Here is a 22,500-nt window from a genome sequence, read left to right as displayed (position 1 = left end):
GACTGGCTGCTGGGGTAGCACTACTGTCTGGCTGCACCAACCAATACATTCGGAAGCTATGAAAACCTTGTACTTTTTCCACATTTTGTTACGTTACAGCCGTATTCTAAAATGGATGAAATAAATAAAAACCCTCATCAATCTACTCACAATACCCCATACTGACATCATTTATTAGTAAAAAACAATTATGGGGTGTTGTGTGTACATTGATAAGGAAACAAACCATTTTATCCATTTTAGAAGAAGGCTGTAACAAAATGTGGAAAAAGTCAAGGGGCCTGAATACTTTCCAAATGCAGTGTACACAGTGCACATGTCTGTCTGCTGTCTCTGTCTATCTGTCTGCTGTCTATCTGTCTGCTGTCTCTGTCTGCTGTCTCTGTCTATCTGTCTGCTGTCTCTGTATATCTGTCTGCTGTCTATCTGTCTGCTGTCTCTGTCTATCTGTCTGCTGTCTATCTGTCTGCTGGTCTCTGTCTATCTGTCTGCTGTCTATCTGTCTGCTGTCTCTGTCTATCTGTCTGCTGTCTATCTGTCTGCTGTCTCTCTCTATCTGTCTGCTGTCTCTGTCTATCTGTCTGCTGTCTCTGTCTATCTGTCTGCTGTCTCTGTCTATCTGTCTGCTGTCTATCTGTCTGCTGTCTCTGTCTATCTGTCTGCTGTCTCTGTCTGCTGTCTCTGTCTATCTGTCTGCTGTCTCTGTCTATCTGTCTGCTGTCTATCTGTCTGCTGTCTCTGTCTATCTGTCTGCTGTCTCTGTCTATCTGTCTGCTGTCTCTGTCTATCTGTCTGCTGTCTCTGTCTATCTGTCTGCTGTCTATCTGTCTGCTGTCTCTGTCTATCTGTCTGCTGTCTCTGTCTATCTGTCTGCTGTCTATCTGTCTGCTGTCTCTGTCTATCTGTCTGCTGTCTCTGTCTATCTGTCTGCTGTCTATCTGTCTGCTGTCTCTGTCTATCTGTCTGCTGTCTCTGTCTATCTGTCTGCTGTCTATGTATATCTGTCTGCTGTCTCTGTCTATCTGTCTGCTGTCTATCTGTCTGCTGTCTCTGTCTATCTGTCTGCTGTCTCTGTCTATCTGTCTGCTGTCTATCTGTCTGCTGTCTCTGTCTATCTGTCTGCTGTCTCTGTCTATCTGTCTGCTGTCTCTGTCTATCTGTCTGCTGTCTATGTCTATCTGTCTGCTGTCTCTGTCTATCTGTCTGCTGTCTATCTGTCTGCTGTCTCTGTCTGTCTGCTGTCTCTGTCTATCTGTCTGCTGTCTCTTAAAACTTCTTTCTACATCTCATTGTCTCCTATCTTTTACTAACATCTCTCTAAAACACCTCACATCTCTCTAAAACACCTCACATCTCTAAAACACCTCACATCTCTAAAACACCTCACATCTCTAAAACACCTCACATCTCTATAACACTGCACATCTCTAAAACACCTCACATCTCTCTATAACACCTCACATCTCTCTTTAAAACACCTCACATCTCTCTCTATAACACCTCACATCTCTCTCTAAAACACCTCACATCTCTCTATAACACCTCACATCTCTCTCTAAAACACCTCACATCTCTCTCTATAACACCTCACATCTCTCTCTATAACACCTCACATCTCTCTCTATAACACCTCACATCTCTCTCTATAACACCTCACATCTCTCTCTATAACACCTCACATCTCTCTCTATAACACCTCACATCTCTCTCTATAACACCTCACATCTCTCTCTATAACACCTCACATCTCTCTCTATAACACCTCACATCTCTCTCTATAACACCTCACATCTCTCTATAACACCTCACATCTCTCTTTAAAACACCTCACATCTCTCTAAAACACCTCACATCTCTCTAAAACACCTCACATCTCTCTAAAACACCTCACATCTCTCTAAAACACCTCACATCTCTAAAACACCTCAGATCTCTCTAAAACACCTCACATCTCTAAAACACCTCAGATCTCTTTAAAACACCTCACATCTCTCTCTAAAACACCTCACATCTCTAAAACACCTCACATCTCTCTCTAAAACACCTCACATCTCTAAAACACCTCACATCTCTAAAACACCTCACAGCGCTCAAAACACCTCACATCTCTAAAACACCTCACATCTCTAAAACACCTCACATCTCTCTAAAAACACCTCACATCTCTATAACACCTCACATCACTATAACACCTCACATCTCTCTATAACACCTCACATCTCTCTCTAAAACACCTCACATCTCTCTCTATAACACCTCACATCTCTCTATAACACCTCACATCTCTCTCTAAAACACCTCACATCTCTCTCTATAACACCTCACATCTCTCTCTATAACACCTCACATCTCTCTCTAAAACACCTCACATCTCTCTCTATAACACCTCACATCTCTCTCTATAACACCTCACATCTCTCTCTATAACACCTCACATCTCTCTCTATAACACCTCACATCTCTCTCTATAACACCTCACATCTCTCTCTATAACACCTCACATCTCTCTCTATAACCCTCACATCTCTCTCTATAACACCTCACATCTCTCTCTAAAACACCTCACATCTCTCTCTATAACACCTCACATCTCTCTCTAAAACACCTCACATCTCTCTCTATAACACCACACATCTCTCTCTAATAATACCTCACATCTCTCTCTAAAACACCTCACATCTCTCTCTATAACACCTCACATCTCTCTCTATAACACCTCACATCTCTCTCTATAACACCTCACATCTCTCTCTATAACACCTCACATCTCTCTCTATAACACCTCACATCTCTCTCTATAACACCTCACATCTCTCTCTAAAACACCTCACATCTCTCTCTATAACACCTCACATCTCTCTATAACACCTCACATCTCTCTCTATAACACCTCACATCTCTCTCTATAACACCTCACATCTCTCTCTATAACACCTCACATCTCTCTCTAAAACACCTCACATCTCTCTCTATAACACCTCACATCTCTCTCTAAAACACCTCACATCTCTCTCTATAACACCTCACATCTCTCTCTAAAACACCTCACATTTCTCTCTATAACATCTCACATCTCTCTCTATAACACCTCACATCTCTCTCTATAACACCTCACATCTCTCTCTATAACACCTCACATCTCTCTCTAAAACACCTCACATCTCTCTCTATAACACCTCACATTTCTCTCTATAACACCTCACATCTCTCTCTATAACACCTCACATCTCTCTCTATAACACCTCACATCTCTCTCTATAACACCTCACATCTCTCTCTAAAACACCTCACATCTCTCTCTATAACACCTCACATCTCTCTCTAAAACACCTCACATCTCTCTATAACACCTCACATCTCTCTCTATAACACCTCACATCTCTCTCTAAAACACCTCACATCTCTCTCTATAACACCTCACATCTCTCTCTAAAACACCTCACATGTCTCTCTAAAACACCTCACATCTCTCTCTATAACACCTCACATCTCTCTATAACACCTCACATCTCTCTCTATAACACCTCACATCTCTCTAAAACACCTCACATCTCTCTAAAACACCTCACATCTCTCTCTAATAACACCTCACATCTCTCTCTATAACACCTCACATCTCTCTCTATAACACCTCACATCTCTCTCTATAACACCTCACATCTCTCTCTATAACACCTCACATCTCTCTCTAAAACACCTCACATCTCTCTCTATAACACCTCACATCTCTCTCTATAACACATCACATCTCTCTCTATAACACCTCACATCTCTCTCTATAACACCTCACATCTCTCTCTATAACACCTCACATCTCTCTCTAAAACACCTCACATCTCTCTCTATAACACCTCACATCTCTCTCTAAAACACCTCACATCTCTCTATAACACCTCGCATCTCTCTCTAAAACACCTCACATCTCTCTCTAAAACACCTCACATCTCTCTATAACACCTCACATCTCTCTATAACACCTCACATCTATCTCTATAACACCTCACATCTCTCTCTATAACACCTCACATCTCTCTAAAACACCTCACATCTCTCTCTAAAACACCTCACATCTCTCTCTATAACACCTCACATCTCTCTCTAAAACACCTCACATCTCTCTCTATAACACCTCACATCTCTCTCTATAACACATCACATCTCTCTCTATAACACCTCACATCTCTCTCTATAACACCTCACATCTCTCTCTATAACACTCACATCTCTCTCTAAAACACCTCACATCTCTCTCTATAACACCTCACATCTCTCTCTAAAACACCTCACATCTCTCTATAACACCTCACATCTCTCTCTAAAACACCTCACATCTCTCTCTAAAACACCTCACATCTCTCTATAACACCTCACATCTCTCTATAACACCTCACATCTATCTCTATAACACCTCACATCTCTCTCTATAACACCTCACATCTCTCTAAAACACCTCACATCTCTCTCTAAAACACCTCACATCTCTCTCTATAACACCTCACATCTCTCTCTATAACACCTCACATCTATCTCTATAACCACCTCACATCTCTCTCTAAAACACCTCACATCTCTCTCTATAACACCTCACATCTCTCTCTAAAACACCTCACATATCTCTCTATAACACCTCACATCTCTCTCTATAACACCTCACATCTCTCTCTATAACACCTCACATCTCTCTCTATAACACCTCACATCTCTCTCTATAACACCTCAAATCTCTCTCTAAAACACCTCACATCTCTCTCTATAACACCTCACATCTCTCTCTATAACACCTCACATCTCTCTCTAAAACACCTCACATCTCTCTCTAAAACACCTCACATCTCTCTCTATAACACCTGACATCTCTCTCGAAAACACCGCACATCTCTCTCTATAACACCTCACATCTCTCTCTATAAACCTCACATCTCTCTCTAAAACACCTCACATATCTCTCTATAACACCTCACATCTCTCTAAAACACCTCACATCTCTCTCTATAACACCTCACATCTCTCTCTAAAACACCTCACATCTCTCTATAACACCTCACATCTCTCTCTAAAACACCTCACATCTCTCTCTATAACACCTCACATCTCTCTATAACACCTCACATCTCTCTCTATAACACCTCACATCTCTCTCTATAACACCTCACATCTCTCTAAAACACCTCACATCTCTCTAAAACACCTCACATCTCTCTCTAAAACACCTCACATCTCTCTCTAAAACACCTCACATCTCTCTCTATAACACCTCACATCTCTCTCTATAACACCTCACATCTCTCTCTATAACACCTCACATCTCTCTAAAACACCTCACATCTCTCTCTATAACACCTCACATCTCTCTCTATAACACCTCACATCTCTCTCTATAACACCTCACATCTCTCTCTATAACACCTCACATCTCTCTCTATAACACCTCACATCTCTCTCTATAACACCTCACATCTCTCTCTAAAACACCTCACATCTCTCTCTATAACACCTCACATCTCTCTAAAACACCTCACATCTCTCTCTATAACACCTCACATCTCTCTCTAAAACACCTCACATCTCTCTCTATAACACCTCACATCTCTCTCTATAACACCTCACATCTCTCTCTATAACACCTCACATCTCTCTCTAAAACACCTCACATCTCTCTCTAAAACACCTCACATCTCTCTCTATAACACCTCACATCTCTCTATAACACCTCACATCTCTCTCTATAACACCTCACATCTCTCTAAAACACCTCACATCTCTCTAAAACACCTCACATCTCTCTCTATAACACCTCACATCTCTCTCTAAAACACCTCACATCTCTCTATAACACCTCACATCTCTCTCTAAAACACCTCACATCTCTCTCTAAAACACCTCACATCTCTCTATAACACCTCACATCTCTCTATAACACCTCACATCTATCTCTATAACACCTCACATCTCTCTCTATAACACCTCACATCTCTCTAAAACACCTCACATCTCTCTCTAAAACACCTCACATCTCTCTCTATAACACCTCACATCTCTCTCTATAACACCTCACATCTCTCTCTATAACACCTCACATCTCTCTCTAAAACACCTCACATCTCTCTCTATAACACCTCACATCTCTCTCTAAAACACCTCACATCTCTCTCTATAACACCTCACATCTCTCTCTATAACACCTCACATCTCTCTCTATAACACCTCACATCTCTCTATAACACCTCACATCTCTCTCTAAAACACCTCACATCTCTCTCTATAACACCTCACATCTCTCTCTAAAACACCTCACATCTCTCTCTATAACACCTCACATCTCTCTCTAAACACCTCACATATCTCTCTATAACACCTCACATCTCTCTCTATAAACACCTCACATCTCTGCTCTATATACACCTCACATCTCTCTCTATAACACCTCACACCTCTCCTCTAAACACCTCACATCTCTCTCTATAACACCTCACATCTCTCTCTAAAACACCTCACATCTCTCTCTATAACACACCTCACATCTCTCTCTATAACACCTCACATCTCTCTCTAAAACACCTCACATCTCTCTCTATAACACCTCACATCTCTCTCTATAACACCTCACATCTCTCTCTATAACACCTCACATCTCTCTCTATAACACCTCACATCTCTCTCTATAAACACCTCACATCTCTCTCTATAACACTCACATCTCTCTCTATAACACCTCACATCTCTCTCTATAAACACCTCACATCTCTCTCTAAAACACCTCACATCTCTCTCTAAAACACCTCACATCTCTCTCTATAACACCTCACATCTCTCTCTAAAAACCTCACATCTCTCTCTAAAACACCTCACATCTCTCTCTATAACACCTCACATCTCTCTCTAAAACACCTCACATCTCTCTCTATAACACCTCACATCTCTCTAAAACACCTCACATCTCTCCTCTATAACACCTCACATCTCTCTCTAGAACACCTCACATCTCTCTATAACACCTCACATCTCTCTCTAAAACACCTCACATCTCTCTCTAAAACACCTCACTCTCTCTCTAAAACACCTCACATCTCTCTATAACACCTCACATCTCTCTCTATAACACCTCACATCTCTCTATAACACCTCACATCTCTCTCTATAACACCTCACATCTCTCTCTATAACACCTCACATCTCTCTAAAACACCTCACATCTCTCTAAAACACCTCACATCTCTCTCTAAAACACCTCACATCTCTCTCTAAAACACCTCACATCTCTCTCTATAACACCTCACATCTCTCTCTATAACACCTCCCATCTCTCTCTATAACACCTCACATCTCTCTCTATAACACCTCACATCTCTCTCTATAACACCTCACATCTCTCTCTAAAACACCTCACATCTCTCTCTATAACACCTCACATCTCTCTAAAACACCTCAATCTCTCTCTATAACACCTCACATCTCTCTCTATAACACCTCACATCTCTCTCTATAGCACCTCACATCTCTCTCTATAACACCTCACATCTCTCTCTATAACACCTCACATCTCTCTCTATAACACTCACATCTCTCTCTATAACACCTCACATCTCTCTCTAAAACACCTCACATCTCTCTCTATAACACCTCACATCTCTCTCTAAAACACCTTCACATATCTCTCTATAACACCTCACATCTCTCTCTATAACACCTCACATCTCTCTCTATAACACCTCACATCTCTCTCTATAACACCTCACATCTCTCTCTAAACACCTCACATCTCTCTCTATAACACCTCACATCTCTCTCTAAAACACCTCACATATCTCTCTATAACACCTCAATCTCTCTCTATAACACCTCACATCTCTCTCTATAACACCTCACATCTCTCTCTATAACACCTCACACCTCTCTCTAAAACACCTCACATCTCTCTCTAAAACACCTCACATCTCTCTATAACACCTCACATCTCTCTCTATAACACCTCACATCTCTCTCTAAACACCTCACATCTCTCTCTATAACACCTCACATCTCTCTCTATAACACCTCACATCTCTCTCTATAACACCTCACATCTCTCTCTATAACACCTCACATCTCTCTCTATAACACCTCACATCTCTCTCTTATAACACCTCACATCTCTCTCTATAACACCTCACATCTCTCTCTATAACACCTCACATCTCTCTCTATTAACACCTCACATCTCTCTCTAAAACACCTCACATCTCTCTCTAAAACACCTCACATCTCTCTCTATAAACACCTCACATCTCTCTCTATAACACCTCACATCTCTCTCTAAAACACCTCACATCGTCTAACACCTCACTCTCCTATAACACCTCACATCTCTCTCTAAAACACCTCACATCTCTCTCTATAACACCTCACATCTCTCTAAAACACCTCACATCTCTCTCTATAACACCTCACATCTCTCTCTAAAACCACCTCACATCTCTCTATAACACCTCACATCTCTCTCTTAAAACACCTCACATCTCTCTCTAAAACACCTCCAATCTCTCTCTAAAACACCTCACATCTCTCTATAACACCTCACATCTCTCTCTATAACACCTCACATCTCTCTATAACACCTCACATCTCTCTCTATAACACCTCACATCTCTCTCTATAACACCTCACATCTCTCTAAAACACCTCACATCTCTCTAAAACACCTCACATCTCTCTCTAAAACACCTCACATCTCTCTCTAAAAACACCTCACATCTCTCTCTATAACACCTCACATCTCTCTCTATAACACCTCCCATCTCTCTCTATAACACCTCACATCTCTCTCTATAACACCTCACATCTCTCTCTATAACACCTCACATCTCTCTCTAAACACCTCACATCTCTCTCTATAACACCTCACATCTCTCTAAAACACCTCACATCTCTCTCTATAACACCTCACATCTCTCTCTATAACACCTCACATCTCTCTCTATAACACCTCACATCTCTCTCTATAACACCTCACATCTCTCTCTATAACACCTCACACCTCTCTCTATAACACCTCACATCTCTCTCTATAACACCTCACATCTCTCTCTATAACACCTCACATCTCTCTCTATAACACCTCACATCTCTCTCTATAACACCTCACATCTCTCTCTATAACACCTCATATCTCTCTCTATAACACCTCACATCTCTCTCTATAACACCTCACAATCTCTCCATAACACCTCACATCTCTCTCTATAACACCTCACATCTCTCTATAACACCTCACATCTCTCTCTATAACACCTCACATCTCTCTCTATAACACCTCACATCTCTCGTATAACACCTCGCATCTCTCTCTATAACACCTCACATCTCTCTCTATAACACCTCACATCTCTCTCTATAACACCTCACATCTTCTATAACACCTCACATCTCTCTCTATAACACCTCACATCTCTCTCTATAGCACCTCACATCTCTCTATAACACCTCACATCTCTCTCTATAACACCTCACATCTCTCTCTATAACACCTCACATCTCTCTACAACACCCCACATCTCTCTCTATAACACCTCACATCTCGCTCTATAACACCTCACATCTCTCTCTCTATAACACCTCACATCTCTCTATAACACCTCACATCTCTCTCTATAACACCTCACATCTCTCTATAACACCTCACATCTCTCTATAACACCTCACATCTCTCTCTATAACACCTCACATCTCTCTATAACACCTCACATCTCTCTATAACACCTCACATCTCTCTCTATAACACCTCACATCTCTTTATAACATTTCTAATTGTTTCATATTTTGTTTACATTTTGTCAGGAAATGCAGCTCTGTCTCGGGATCTGCTGTGGTGCAGTGATTACACAGCCTTTCCTCTACAGGGAGCCAGGTTTCCCTGTGTCTAGCCGCCTCAATGGCAAGTCTGTGCTCACTGAGCCTGTACTTTGTCAAGGTTTTTCTAAGGTTTTGATCAGTAACCATGGTCAAATAGTTTGCCACGGTGTACTGTTGATTTAAGGCCAGATAGCATTGCATTTTGCTTTGTGCTTGTGCTTGCCAATGAGTAATGTACTTTTGTTTTGACTGTGTGTTTTGACTGTGATTTGGTTTATTCTGATTGATTGAATGTTCTGGTCCTGAGGCTTCAGTGTGTTAGTAGAACAGGTTAGTGAACTCAGGACCAGCTGGATGAGGGGACTGAGGCTTCAATGTGCTAGTAGAACAGGTTAGTGAACTCAGGACCAGCTGGATGAGGGGACTGAGGCTTCAGTGTGCTAGTAGAACAGGTTTCTGAACTCAGCCCCAGGACCAGCTGGATGAGGGACTGAGGCTTCAGTGTGTTAGTAGAACAGGTTAGTGAACTCAGGACCAGCTGGATGAGGGGACTGAGGCTTCAGTGTGCTAGTAGAACAGGTTAGTGAACTCAGGACCAGCTGGATGAGGGGACTGAGGCTTCAGTGTGTTAGTAGAACAGGTTAGTGAACTCAGGACCAGCTGGATGAGGGGACTGAGGCTTCAGTGTGCTAGTAGAACAGGTTAGTGAACTGAGGACCAGGACCAGCTGGATGAGGGGACTGAGGCTTTAGTGTGTTAGTAGAACAGGTTTGTGAACTCAGCCCCAGGACCAGCTGGATGAGGGGACTGAGGCTTCAGTGTGCTAGTAGAACAGGTTTGTGAACTCAGCCCCAGGACCAGCTGGATGAGGGGACTGAGGCTTCAGTGTGTTAGTAGAACAGGTTTGTGAACTCAGCCCCTGGGCCAGCTGGATGAGGGGACTGAGGCTTTAGTGTGTTAGTAGAACAGGTTTGTGAACTCAGCCCCAGGACCAGCTGGATGAGGGGACTGAGGCTTCAGTGTGCTAGTAGAACAGGTTTGTGAACTCAGCCCCAGGACCAGCTGGATGAGGGGACTGAGGCTTCAGTGTGTTAGTAGAACAGGTTTGTGAACTCAGCCCCAGGACCAGCTGGATGAGGGGACTGAGGCTTCAGTGTGTTAGTAGAACAGGTTTGTGAACTCAGCCCCAGGACCAGCTGGATGAGGGGACTGAGGCTTCAGTGTGTTAGTAGAACAGGTTTGTGAACTCAGCCCCAAGACCAGCTGGATGAGGGGACTGAGGCTTCAGTGTGTTAGTAGAACAGGTTTGTGAACTCAGTCCCAGGACCAGCTGGATGAGGGGACTGAGGCTTCAGTGTGCTAGTAGACCAGGTTTGTGAACTCAGCCCCAAGACCAGCTGGATGAGGGGACTATTTTCTTTGCTCAGCTCTTGGTATTGCAGGTCTCCCTCTCTCTCTCCTGCTGCCTCTCCAGACAATTTACTCTGGACAGGAAACTGAACTCACAAAGGAAGTTTACCCTTCTGCACCTGTGCATACACACACACACACACACACACACATCGTCTCAAATCAGCTGTCCCTGTCTGTGTTACCACTGGGAAATAAAGACCCATTCAGTGGTTGAAGAGCTCCCCATCCAGGGGATAGACTGGTCCCCTTCACAGAGGACACAATGCCTCCCTGGTAGACTGTCTCCCCCTCACAGAGGACACAATGCCTCCCTGGTAGACTGTCTCCCCCTCACAGAGGACACAATGCCTCCCTGGTAGACTGTCTCCCCCTCACAGAGGACACAATGCCTCCCTGGTAGACTGTCTCCCCCTCACAGAGGACACAATGCCTCCCTGGTAGACTGTCTCCCCCTCACAGAGGACACAATGCCTCCCTGGTAGACTGTCTCCCCCTCACAGAGGACACAATGCCTCCCTGGTAGACTGTCTCCCCCTCACAGAGGACACAATGCCTCCCTGGTAGACTGTCTCCCCCTCACACACACACCAGTTGACCCCCCCCGAAATAGATAAAAATACATGAAGTGTTGAGTGAAAATGAAAAGTGCTGAAAGCCTAGAGCAGGAAAAGAGTTTGTCTTTATGAGTCTCAGTAGGTGTGTGGTCGGGGGCCTGTTGGGCCCAGGGTTCAGAACCCCAAACCCCATGCTGCAGGGGTGTGGTCAGGGGCCTGTTGGGCACAGGGTTCAGAACCCCAAACCCCATGCTGCAGGGGTGTGGTCAGGGGCCTGTTGGGCCCAGGGTTCAGAACCCCAAACCCCATGCTGCAGGGGTGTGGTCAGGGGCCTGTTGGGCCCAGGGTTCAGAACCCCAAACCCCATGCTGCAGGGGTGTGGTCAGGGGCCTGTTGGGCACAGGGTTCAGAACCCCAAACCCCATGCTGCAGGGGTGTGGTCGAGGGCCGATTGGGCCCAGGGTTCAGAACCACAAACCCCATGCTGTTGGGCCCAGGGTTCAGAACCCCAAACCCCATGCTGTAGGTGTGTGGTCGGGGGCCTGTTGGGCCCAGGGTTCAGAACCACAAACCCCATGCTGTAGGTGTGTGGTCGGGGGCCTGTTGGGCCCAGGGTTCAGAATCCCAAACCCCATGCTGCAGGTGTGTGGTCAGTGGCCTGTTGGGCCCAGGGTTCAGAACCACAAACCCCATGCTGTAGGTGTGTGGTCGGGGGCCTGTTGGCCCCACGCTCACAGTGCAAACACTATCAATTTCACATCCAGGCTATGCTATGTGCTGTGCTCTATACTGGGCAATATACTGGGTTATGTACTGGGTTATGTACTGGGTTATGTACTGGGTTATGTATTGGGTTATGTACTGGGTTATGTGCTAATGTGTCACTGTGTAATGTGTGTAATGTGTACACAACCCAGTACATAACCCAGTACATAACCCAGTACATAACCCAGTAATGTGTTACTGTGCTACTGTGCTACTGTGTTACTGTGTTACTGTGTTACTGTGTAATGTGTTACTGTGTAATGTGTTAATGTGTTACTGTGTAATGTGTTAATGTGTTACTGTGTTACTGTGTAATGTGTAATGTGTTACTGTGTTACTGTGTAATGTGTTACTGTGTAATGTGTTACTGTGTTACTGTGTTACTGTGTAATGTGTTACTGTGTTACTGTGTTACTGTGTTACTGTGTAATGTGTTACTGTGTTAATGTGTAATGTGTTACTGTGTAATGTGTTACTGTGTTACTGTGTTACTGTGTTACTGTGTTACTGTGTAATGTGTTACTGTGTAATGTGTTACTGTGTTAATGTGTTACTGTGTTACTTTGTTACTGTGTAATGTGTTACTGTGTAATGTGTTTCTGCGTTACTGTGTTACTGTGTAATGTGTTACTGTGTTACTGTGTTACTGTGTTACTGTGTAATGTGTTACTGTGTTACTGTGTAATATGTTACTGTGTTACTGTGTTACTGTGTAATGTTTTACTGTGTTACTGTGTTACTGTGTAATGTGTTACTGTGTACTGTGTTACTGTGTTACTGTGTTACTGTGTACTGTGTACTGTGTAATGTGTTACTGTGTTACTGTGTTACTGTGTAATGTTTTACTGTGTTACTGTGTTACTGTGTAATGTGTTACTGTGTTACTGTGTTACTGTGTAATGTGTTACTGTGTAATGTGTTACTGTGTAATGTGTTACTGTGTTAAGGTGTTACTGTGTAATGTGTTAAGATGTTACTGTGTAATGCGTTAAGGTGTTACTGTGTAATGTGTTACTGTGTTACTGTGTAATGTGTTACTGTGTAATGTGTTACTGTGTAATGTGTTACTGTGTTACTGTGTTAAGGTGTTACTGTGTAATGTGTTACTGTGTTACTGTGTAATGTGTTACTGTGTTACTGTGTTACTGTGTAATGTGTTACCGTGTAATGTGTTACTGTGTAATGTGTTACTGTGTTACTGTGTTACTGTGTTACTGTGTAATGTGTTACTGTGTTACTGTGTTACTGTGTAATGTGTTACTGTGTAATGTGTTACTGTGTTACTGTGTTACTGTGTTACTGTGTTACTGTGTAATGTTTTACTGTGTAATGTGTTACTGTGTTAAGGTGTTACTGTGTAATGTGTTACTGTGTTACTGTGTAATGTGTTACTTTGTAATGTGTCACTGTGTTACTGTGTTACTGTGTTAATGTGTTCATGTGTTACTGTGTTACTGTGTAATGTGTTACTGTGTTACTGTGTAATGTGTTACTGTGTAATGTGTTACTGTGTAATGTGTAATGTGTTACTGTGTTACTGTGTTACTGTGTTACTGTGTAATGTGTAATGTGTTACTGTGTAATGTGTTAATGTGTTACTGTGTAATGTGTTACTGTGTTACTGTGTTACTGTGTAATGTGTTACTGTGTAATGTGTTAATGTGTTACTGTGTTACTGTGTTACTGTGTAATGTGTTAATGTGTTACTGTGTTACTGTGTTACTGTGTAATGTGTTACTGTGTTACTGTGTTACTGTGTAATGTGTTACTGTGTTACTGTGTAATGTGTAATGTGTTACTGTGTTACTGTGTTACTGTGTAATGTGTAATGTGTACTCCTCTCTTCACATCCCATCTCATCTATATATATATATATAGATAGATATCTGTATAGGGAATACAGAATGGAATACAGTTTTACAGCCAGACTAAAACAACAGCACTCACAATCTTAATTTGAACTTAATTTCTCCAATATAATAGTCCAACTCTCCTCCTGTGACTATGGTGTCCTCAGCTAACCAACATGGATTCACCTTCTCTATATTACCAAACAAGCCGAGGGTACATCTCATATGGCAACCTATTCCCTGTGGACACTGGTCAAACGTAAGTGCACTATATAGAGAAAAGCGTGCCATTTGGGATTGCAACTCCCAGGCCTTACCGAACAACCTGTCCATCTATGTCCTACATAGTACACCATTTGTGACCAGAGAACTATAGGAACCTATAGGCCTGGCCAAAAGTAATACATTATAAAGCGAATAGGGAGCCATTTAGGATGGATTTTTGTTTGAGTCTTCAACTTTCTGCTATGTAACAGAGTTAATCCAGCCCCACCAGACATCCTGTTCGTTACTGTTGCTGGGCAGGTGTTACACTCAGGACTAATGTGGAGAACAGAGGTTGTTTCTGGAGAGACGTGATTGAGGGAAGGAAGTGGGGGTATATTTTAAAGCCTGGTATTGGTGTAGATTTACAGTAAGGGTAAGGGTTAGTGATGGCTGGTATTGGTGTAGATTTACAGTAGGGGTAAGGGTTAGTGATGGCTGGTATTGGTGTAGATTTACAGTAGGGGTAAGGGTTAGTGATGGCTGGTATTGGTGTAGATTTACAGTGGGGGTAAGGTTAGTGATGGCAGGTATTGGTGAAGATTTACAGTAGGGGTTAGTGATGGCTGGTATTGGTATAGATTTACAGTAGGGGTAAGGTTAGTGATGGCTGGTATTGGTGTAGATTTACAGTAGGGGTTAGGGATGGCTGGTATTGGTGTAGATTTACAGTAGGGGTAAGGGTTAGTGATGGCTGGTATTGGTGTAGATTTACCGTAGGGGTAAGGTTAGTGATGGCTGGTATTGGTGTAGATTTACAGTAGGGGTAAGGGTTAGTGATGGCTGGTATTGGTGTAGATTTACAGTAGGGGTTAGTGATGGCTGGTATTGGTGTAGATTTACAGTAGGGGTAAGATTAGTGATGGCTGGTATTGGTGTAGATTTACAGTAGGGGTAAGGGTTAGTGATGGCTGGTATTGGTGTAGACTTACAGTAGGGGTTAGTGATGGCTGGTATTGGTGTAGATTTACAGTAGGGGTTAGTGATGGCTGGTATTGGTGTAGATTTCCAGTAGGGGTAAGGGTTAGTGATGGCTGGTATTGGTGTAGATTTACAGTAGGGGTTAGTGATGGCTGGTATTGGTGTAGATTTACAGTAGGGGTAAGGGTTAGTGACGGCTGGTATTGGTGTAGATTTACAGTAGGGGAAAGGGTTAGTGATGGCTGGTATTGGTGTAGATTTACAGTAGGGGTAAGGGTTAGTGATGGCTGGTATTGGTGTAGATTTACAGTAGGGGTTAGTGATGGCTGGTATTGGTGTAGATTTACAGTAGGGGTAAGGGTTAGTGATGGCTGGTATTGGTGTAGATTTACAGTAAGGGTTAGTGATGGCTGGTATTGGTGTAGATTTACAGTAGGGGTAAGGGTTAGTGATGGCTGGTATTGGTGTAGATTTACAGTAGGAGTTAGTGATGGCTGGTATTGGTGTAGATTGACAGTAAGGGTTAGTGATGGCTGGTATTGGTGTAGATTTACAGTAAGGGTTAGTGATGGCTGGTATTGGTGTAGATTTACAGTAGGGGTTAGTGATGGCTGGTATTGGTGTAGATTTACAGTAAGGGTTAGTGATGGCTGGTATTGGTGTAGATTTACAGTAGGGGTTATTGATGGCTGGTATTGGTGTAGATTTACAGTAGGGGTTAGTGTTGGCTGGTATTGTTGTAGATTTATAGTAAGGGTTAGTGATGGCTGGTGTTGGTGTAGAATTACAGTAGGGGTTAGTGATGGCTGGTATTGGTGTAGATTTACAGTAAGGGTTAGTGATGGCTGGTATTGGTGTAGATTTACGATAAGGGTTAGTGATGGCTGGTATTGGTGTAGATTTACAGTAAGGGTTAGTGATGGCTGTGCTGTGGGACTTCCAGAGCTGAATGTGTGAAATGTTTAAGCTCTGAAACCTTCAGCCAGCTTTACACACACACACACACACACACAAACACACACACAAACACAAGCACACACACACACACACACACACACAAACACAAGCACACACACAAACACAAACACAAGCACACACACACACACACACACACACACACAAACACAAGCACACACACACACACAAACACACACACACACACAAACACACACACACACACACACACACACAAACACAAGCACACACACGCACACACACAAACACAAGCACACACACACACTCACAAGCACACATACACACATACACATACACACACTCAAATTTCGACAAATGTCAGATTTGGGTGTCCCACACTCAAGGTGAAAGTAACGGTGTGCGTTTGCAGTAACGCATATACTCTAAAATAATTACAACTACATGTGTTTAAAAAATACATTATGGAAGTAGCCAGAATGTAGGTCAATGTAGCTGGTAGATGATCACCTGTTTTCTACATTCCCCCACAAAACCCCAGAAATGGAACCTGATATTTTTGGCTTCTGACCAGACTAGACTTGCATTTCATAACGCAGAACAGGGGAGAAAAGGGCAAACTGAAAGAGAGTTGGGCTGAGACCAATCGCTAGCCCCTTCTCTAGTCCCCTCTCTAGTCCCCTCTCTAGTCCCCTCTTTAGTCCCCTCTCTTTTCTCCTCTCTTGTCTCCTCTCTAGTCCCCTCTCTAGACCCATCTCTAGTCCCCTCTCTAGTCCCCTCTCTTGTCTCCTCTCTAGTCCTTTCTCTAGACCCCTCTCTAGTCCCCTCTCTAGACCCATCTCTAGTCCCCTCTCTAGTACCCTCTCTAGACCCCTCTCTAGTACCCTCTCTAGTCCCCTCTCTAGACCCCTATCTAGTCCGCTCTCTAGACCCCACTCTAGAGCCCTCTCTAGACCCCTCTCTAGACCCCTCTCTAGTCCCCTCTCTAGTTCCCTCTCTAGTCTCCTCTCTAGTACCCTCTCTAGTTCCCTCTCTAGACCCATCTCTAGTCCCCTCTCTAGAAACCTCTCTACACCCCTCTCTTGTCTTCTCTCTACACCCCTCTCTAGACCCCACTCTAGACCCCTCTCTAGACCCCTCTCTAGTCCCTTTTCTAGTCCCCTCTCTAGTCCCCTCTCTAGTCCCTTCTCTAGTCCCCTCTCTAGTCTCCTCTCTTGTCTCCTCTCTACACCCCTCTCTTGTCTCCTCTCTTGTCTCCTCTCTAAACCCTGTTGAGTAGAGTGTTGGAGACTATTTTATAGGTGACATCACCGAAGTCGAGGATCGGTAGGATGGTCAGTTTTACAAGGGTATGTTTGGCAGCATGAGTGAAGGATGCTTTGTTGCGATATAGGAAGCCGATTCTAGATTTAATTTTGGATTGGAGATGTTTGATGTGGGTCTGGAAGGAGAGTTTACAGTCTAACCAGACACCTAGGTATTTGTAGTTGTCCACGTATTCTAAGTCAGAGCCATCCAGAGTAGTGATGCTAGACGGGCGGGCAGGTGTGGGCTGTGATCGATTGAATAGCATGCATTTAGTTTTACTTGCGTTTAAGAGCAGTTGGAGGCCACGGAAGGAGAGTTGTATGGCATTGACGCTCGTCTGGAGGTTAGTTAACACAGTGTCCAAAGAAGGGCCAGAAGTATACAGAATGGTGTCGTCTGCGTAGAGGTGGATCAGAGAATCACCAGCAGCAAGAGCGACCTCATTGATGTATACAGAGAAGAGGGTCGGTCCAAGAATTGAACCCTGTGGCACCCCCATAGAGACTGCCAGAGGTCCGGACAGCAGACCCTCCGATTTGACACACTGAACTCTATCAGAGAAGTAGTTGGTGAACCAGGCGAGGCAATCATTTGAGAAACCAAGGCTGTCGAGTCTGCCGATGAGGATGTGGTGATTGACAGAGTCGAAAGCCTTGGCCAGATCAATGAATACGGCTGCACAGTAATGTTTCTTATCGATGGCGGTTAAGATATCATTTAGGATCTTGAGCGTGGCTGAGGTGCACCCATGACCAGCTCTGAAACCAGATTGCATAGCGGAGAAGGTACGGTGAGATTCGAAATGGTCAGTGATCTGTTTGTTAACTTGGCATTTCGAAGACCTTAGAAAGACAGGGTAGGATAGATATATGTCTGTAACAGTTTGGGTCTAGAGTGTCACCCCATTTGAATAGAGGGATGACCGCAGCTGCTTTCCAATCTTTGGAAATTAATCGGCCAACCTCTAGTATACAGTACTCTGTAGAGTATAGCTATGTTGTCATCAGTATACAGTACTCTGTAGAGTATAGCTATGTTGTCATCAGTATACAGTACTCTGTAGAGTATGGCTATGTTGTCATCAGTATACAGTACTCTGTAGAGTATAGCTATGTTGTCATCAGTATACAGTACTCTGTAGAGTATAGCTATGCTGTCATCAGTATTCTCTGTAGAGTATAGCTATGCTGTCATTAGTATACAGTACTCTGTAGAGTATAGCTATGCTGTCATCAGTATTCTCTGTAGAGTATAGCTATGCTGTCATCAGTATACAGTACTCTGTAGAGTATAGCTATGTGGTCATCAGTATTCTCTGTAGAGTATAGCTATGCTGTCATCAGTATTCTCTGTAGAGTATAGCTATGCTGTCATCAGTATTCTCTGTAGAGTATAGCTATGCTGTCATCAGTATACAGTACTCTGTAGAGTATAGCTATGCTGTCATCAGTATTCTCTGTAGAGTATAGCTATGCTGTCATCAGTATACAGTACTCTGTAGAGTATAGCTATGTGGTCATCAGTATTCTCTGTAGAGTATAGCTATGCTGTCATCAGTATTCTCTGTAGAGTATAGCTATGCTGTCATCAGTATTCTCTGTAGAGTATAGCTATGCTGTCATCAGTATTCTCTGTAGAGTATAGCTATGCTGTCATCAGTATTCTCTGTAGAGTATAGCTATGTTGTCATCAGTGTACTCTGTAGAGTATGATGTTGTCATCATTGTACTCTGTGGAGTGTTGTCCGCAAAAGATGTGTTAAAACTCATTTCATGATCTTATTTTTCACGTTTGACCAATCAGATCAACTCTGAAAAAGATCTGATGTGAAACGATCTGATGTGATTGGTCAAAAGCAGATCAGAAGTGGGCTTCCTGTGTAAACAGTGTCCTGTCTCTCTCTCTCTCTCTCTCTCTGCAGGAATGGGATACAGAGTTAGAGCGTACGGCAGAGGAGTGGGCTGAGACTTGTCTTTGGGAACACGGTCCGGCTGGTCTGCTCCCCCAGATAGGACAGAACCTGGGAGCTCACTGGGGATGGTAAACACGGACATGGTTGAATGATTCATTGATTGATCAGTGAACAAATGAAACATGACATTGATGTTTGCTGTATTCGCATGTGACAGCGCAGCATCAACATTGAATCCCCATAAAGACATATTTTCAGTATATTACATTGTATGTTTGTATTGAGTAATGAAACACAAAACCAATGTATTTCTGTGAGTACCCCCAGAGTCCCAAATGACACCCTATTCCCTATTGGCCCTGGTCTAAAGTAGTGCACTATGTAGGGAATAAGGTGCCATAGGGCTCTGATCTAAAGTAGTGCACTATATAGGGAATAAGGTGCCATAGGGCTCTGGTCTAAAGTAGTGTACTATATAGGGAATAGGGTGCCATAGGGCTCTGGTCTAAAGTAGTGTACTATATAGGGAATAGGGTGCCATAGGGCTCCGGTCTAAAGTAGTGTACTATATAGGGAATAGGGCCCTGGTCTAAAGTAGTGTACTATATAGGGAATAGGGGCTCTGGTCTAAAGTAGTGTACTATATAGGGAATAGGGGCTCTGGTCTAAAGTAGTGTACTATATAGGGAATAGGGTACCATAGGGCTCTGGTCTAAAGTAGTGCACTATATAGGGAATAAGGTGCCATAGGGCTCTGGTCTAAAGTAGTGCACTATATAGGGAATAGGGGCTCTGGTCTAAAGTAGTGTACTATATAGGGAATAGGGGCTCTGGTCTAAAGTAGTGTACTATATAGGGAATAGGGTACCATAGGGCTCTGGTCTAAAGTAGTGCACTATATAGGGAATAAGGTGCCTTAGGGCTCTGGTCTAAAGTAGTGCACTATATAGGGAATAGGGTGCCATAGGGCTCTGATCTAAAGTAGTGTACTATATAGGGAATAGGGGCTCTGGTCTAAAGTAGTGTACTATATAGGGAATAGGGGCTCTGGTCTAAAATAGTGTAACTATATAGGGAATAGGGGCTCTGGTCTAAAGTAGTGTACTATATAGGGAATAGGGCCCTGGTCTAAAGTAGTGTACTATATAGGGAATAGGGGCTCTGGTCTAAAGTAGTGTACTATATAGGGAATAGGGGCTTCTGGTCTAAAATAGTGTACTATATAGGGAATAGGGGGCTCTGGTCTAAAGTAGTGTACTATATAGGGAATAGGGGCTCTGGTCTAAAGTAGTGTACTATATAGGGAATAGGGTACCATAGGGCTCTGGTCTAAAGTAGTACACTACATAGGGAATAGGGTACCATAGGGCTCTGGTCTAAAGTAGTGCACTATATAGGGAATAGGGTACCATAGGGCTCTGGTCTAAAGTAGTGCACTATATAGGGAATAGGGTGCCATAGGGCTCTGATCTAAAGTAGTGTACTATATAGGGAATAGGGTACCATAGGGCTCTGGTCTAAAGTAGTACACTACATAGGGAATAGGGTACCATAGGGCTCTGGTCTAAAGTAGTGCACTACATAGGGAATAGGGTACCATAGGGCTCTGGTCTAAAGTAGTGCACTATATAGGGAATAGGGTACCATAGGGCTCTGGTCTAAAGTAGTGCACTACATAGGGAATAGGGTACCATAGGGCTCTGGTCTAAAGTAGTGGACTATATAGGGAATAGGGTGCCATAGGCCTCTGGTCTAAAGTAGTGCACTATATAGGGAATAGGGTGCCATTTGAAACATAATCCTGTTCTTGTAAAAGTTACATTCATCAGTGTATGTCTGTGTCCAGGCCACGGCCCCCTACTTCCCATGTGCAGGCCTGGTATAATGAGGTGAAGGACTATTCCTTCCCTTACCCCCAGGAATGTGACCCCTACTGCCCCTTTAGATGTTCCGGCCCGGTCTGCACCCACTACACACAGGTAGGCAGCAGATCAAACCAAAAGTCAGAAAATAGGGGAAAAAACAAACAAACTTGTAACTCATTATTAACTTAAACAAGGCTAACATGTTTATCGGGTGCCATCTGATCTCTCTCTCTCTGTGTGTGTGTGTGTGTGTGTGTGTGTGTGTGTGTGTGTGTGTGTGTGTGTGTGTGTGTGTGTGTGTGTGTGTGTGTGCGCGCGCGTGTGTGTGTGTGTGTGTAGTTGGTGTGGGCCACCAGCAGCAGGATAGGCTGTGCCATCAACATTTGCTACAACATGAACGTGTGGGGTCAGAACTTGGCTAAAGCTGTTTACCTGGTCTGCAACTACTCACCCAAGTAAGACCCTTAGATAGGGGTTAAACCCGACTCGAAGGGTTAGTTAGGGGTTACACCTGACTCAATGGGTTAGTTAGGGGTTAAACCTGACTCAACGGGTTAGATAGGGGTTACACCTGACTCAATGGGTTAGATAGGGGTTACACCTGACTCAATGGGTTAGTTAGGGGTTAAACCCGACTCGAAGGGTTAGTTAGGGGTTACACCTGACTCAATGGGTTAGTTAGGGGTTAAACCTGACTCAACGGGTTAGTTAGGGGTTACTACACCTGACTCAAAGGGTTAGTTAGGGGTTACACCGACTCAATGGGTTAGTTAGGGGTTACACCTGACTCGATGGGTTAGTTAGGGGTTACACCTGACTCTAAGGGTTAGTCAGGAGTTACACCTGACTCAATGGGTTAGTTAGGGGTTACACCTGACTCAATGAGT

At 43.4% G+C, this 22,500-nt stretch overlaps 1 protein-coding gene across 1 annotated transcript in view; it reads left to right on the top strand.

The window, feature by feature from the left end:
• LOC109885321 (cysteine-rich secretory protein LCCL domain-containing 1) overlaps nucleotides 1-22,500 on the top strand; it is a gene marked incomplete in the record, with an annotated part of 74,869 nt that overhangs the window by 26,874 nt on the left and 25,495 nt on the right. Inside the window, 4 exon segments of the mRNA XM_031836445.1 lie at nucleotides 19,758-19,876; nucleotides 21,595-21,727; nucleotides 21,953-22,068; nucleotide 22,106. Coding sequence (XP_031692305.1) covers nucleotides 19,758-19,876; nucleotides 21,595-21,727; nucleotides 21,953-22,068; nucleotide 22,106 — 369 coding nt within the window.

Source organism: Oncorhynchus kisutch, linkage group LG11, assembly GCF_002021735.2.
Source record: "Oncorhynchus kisutch isolate 150728-3 linkage group LG11, Okis_V2, whole genome shotgun sequence".
Classification (NCBI taxonomy): Eukaryota; Metazoa; Chordata; class Actinopteri; order Salmoniformes; family Salmonidae; genus Oncorhynchus; species Oncorhynchus kisutch.
Note: the sequence above shows the minus strand (reverse complement) of the source record. Positions and strands in the feature narration are given on the sequence as shown.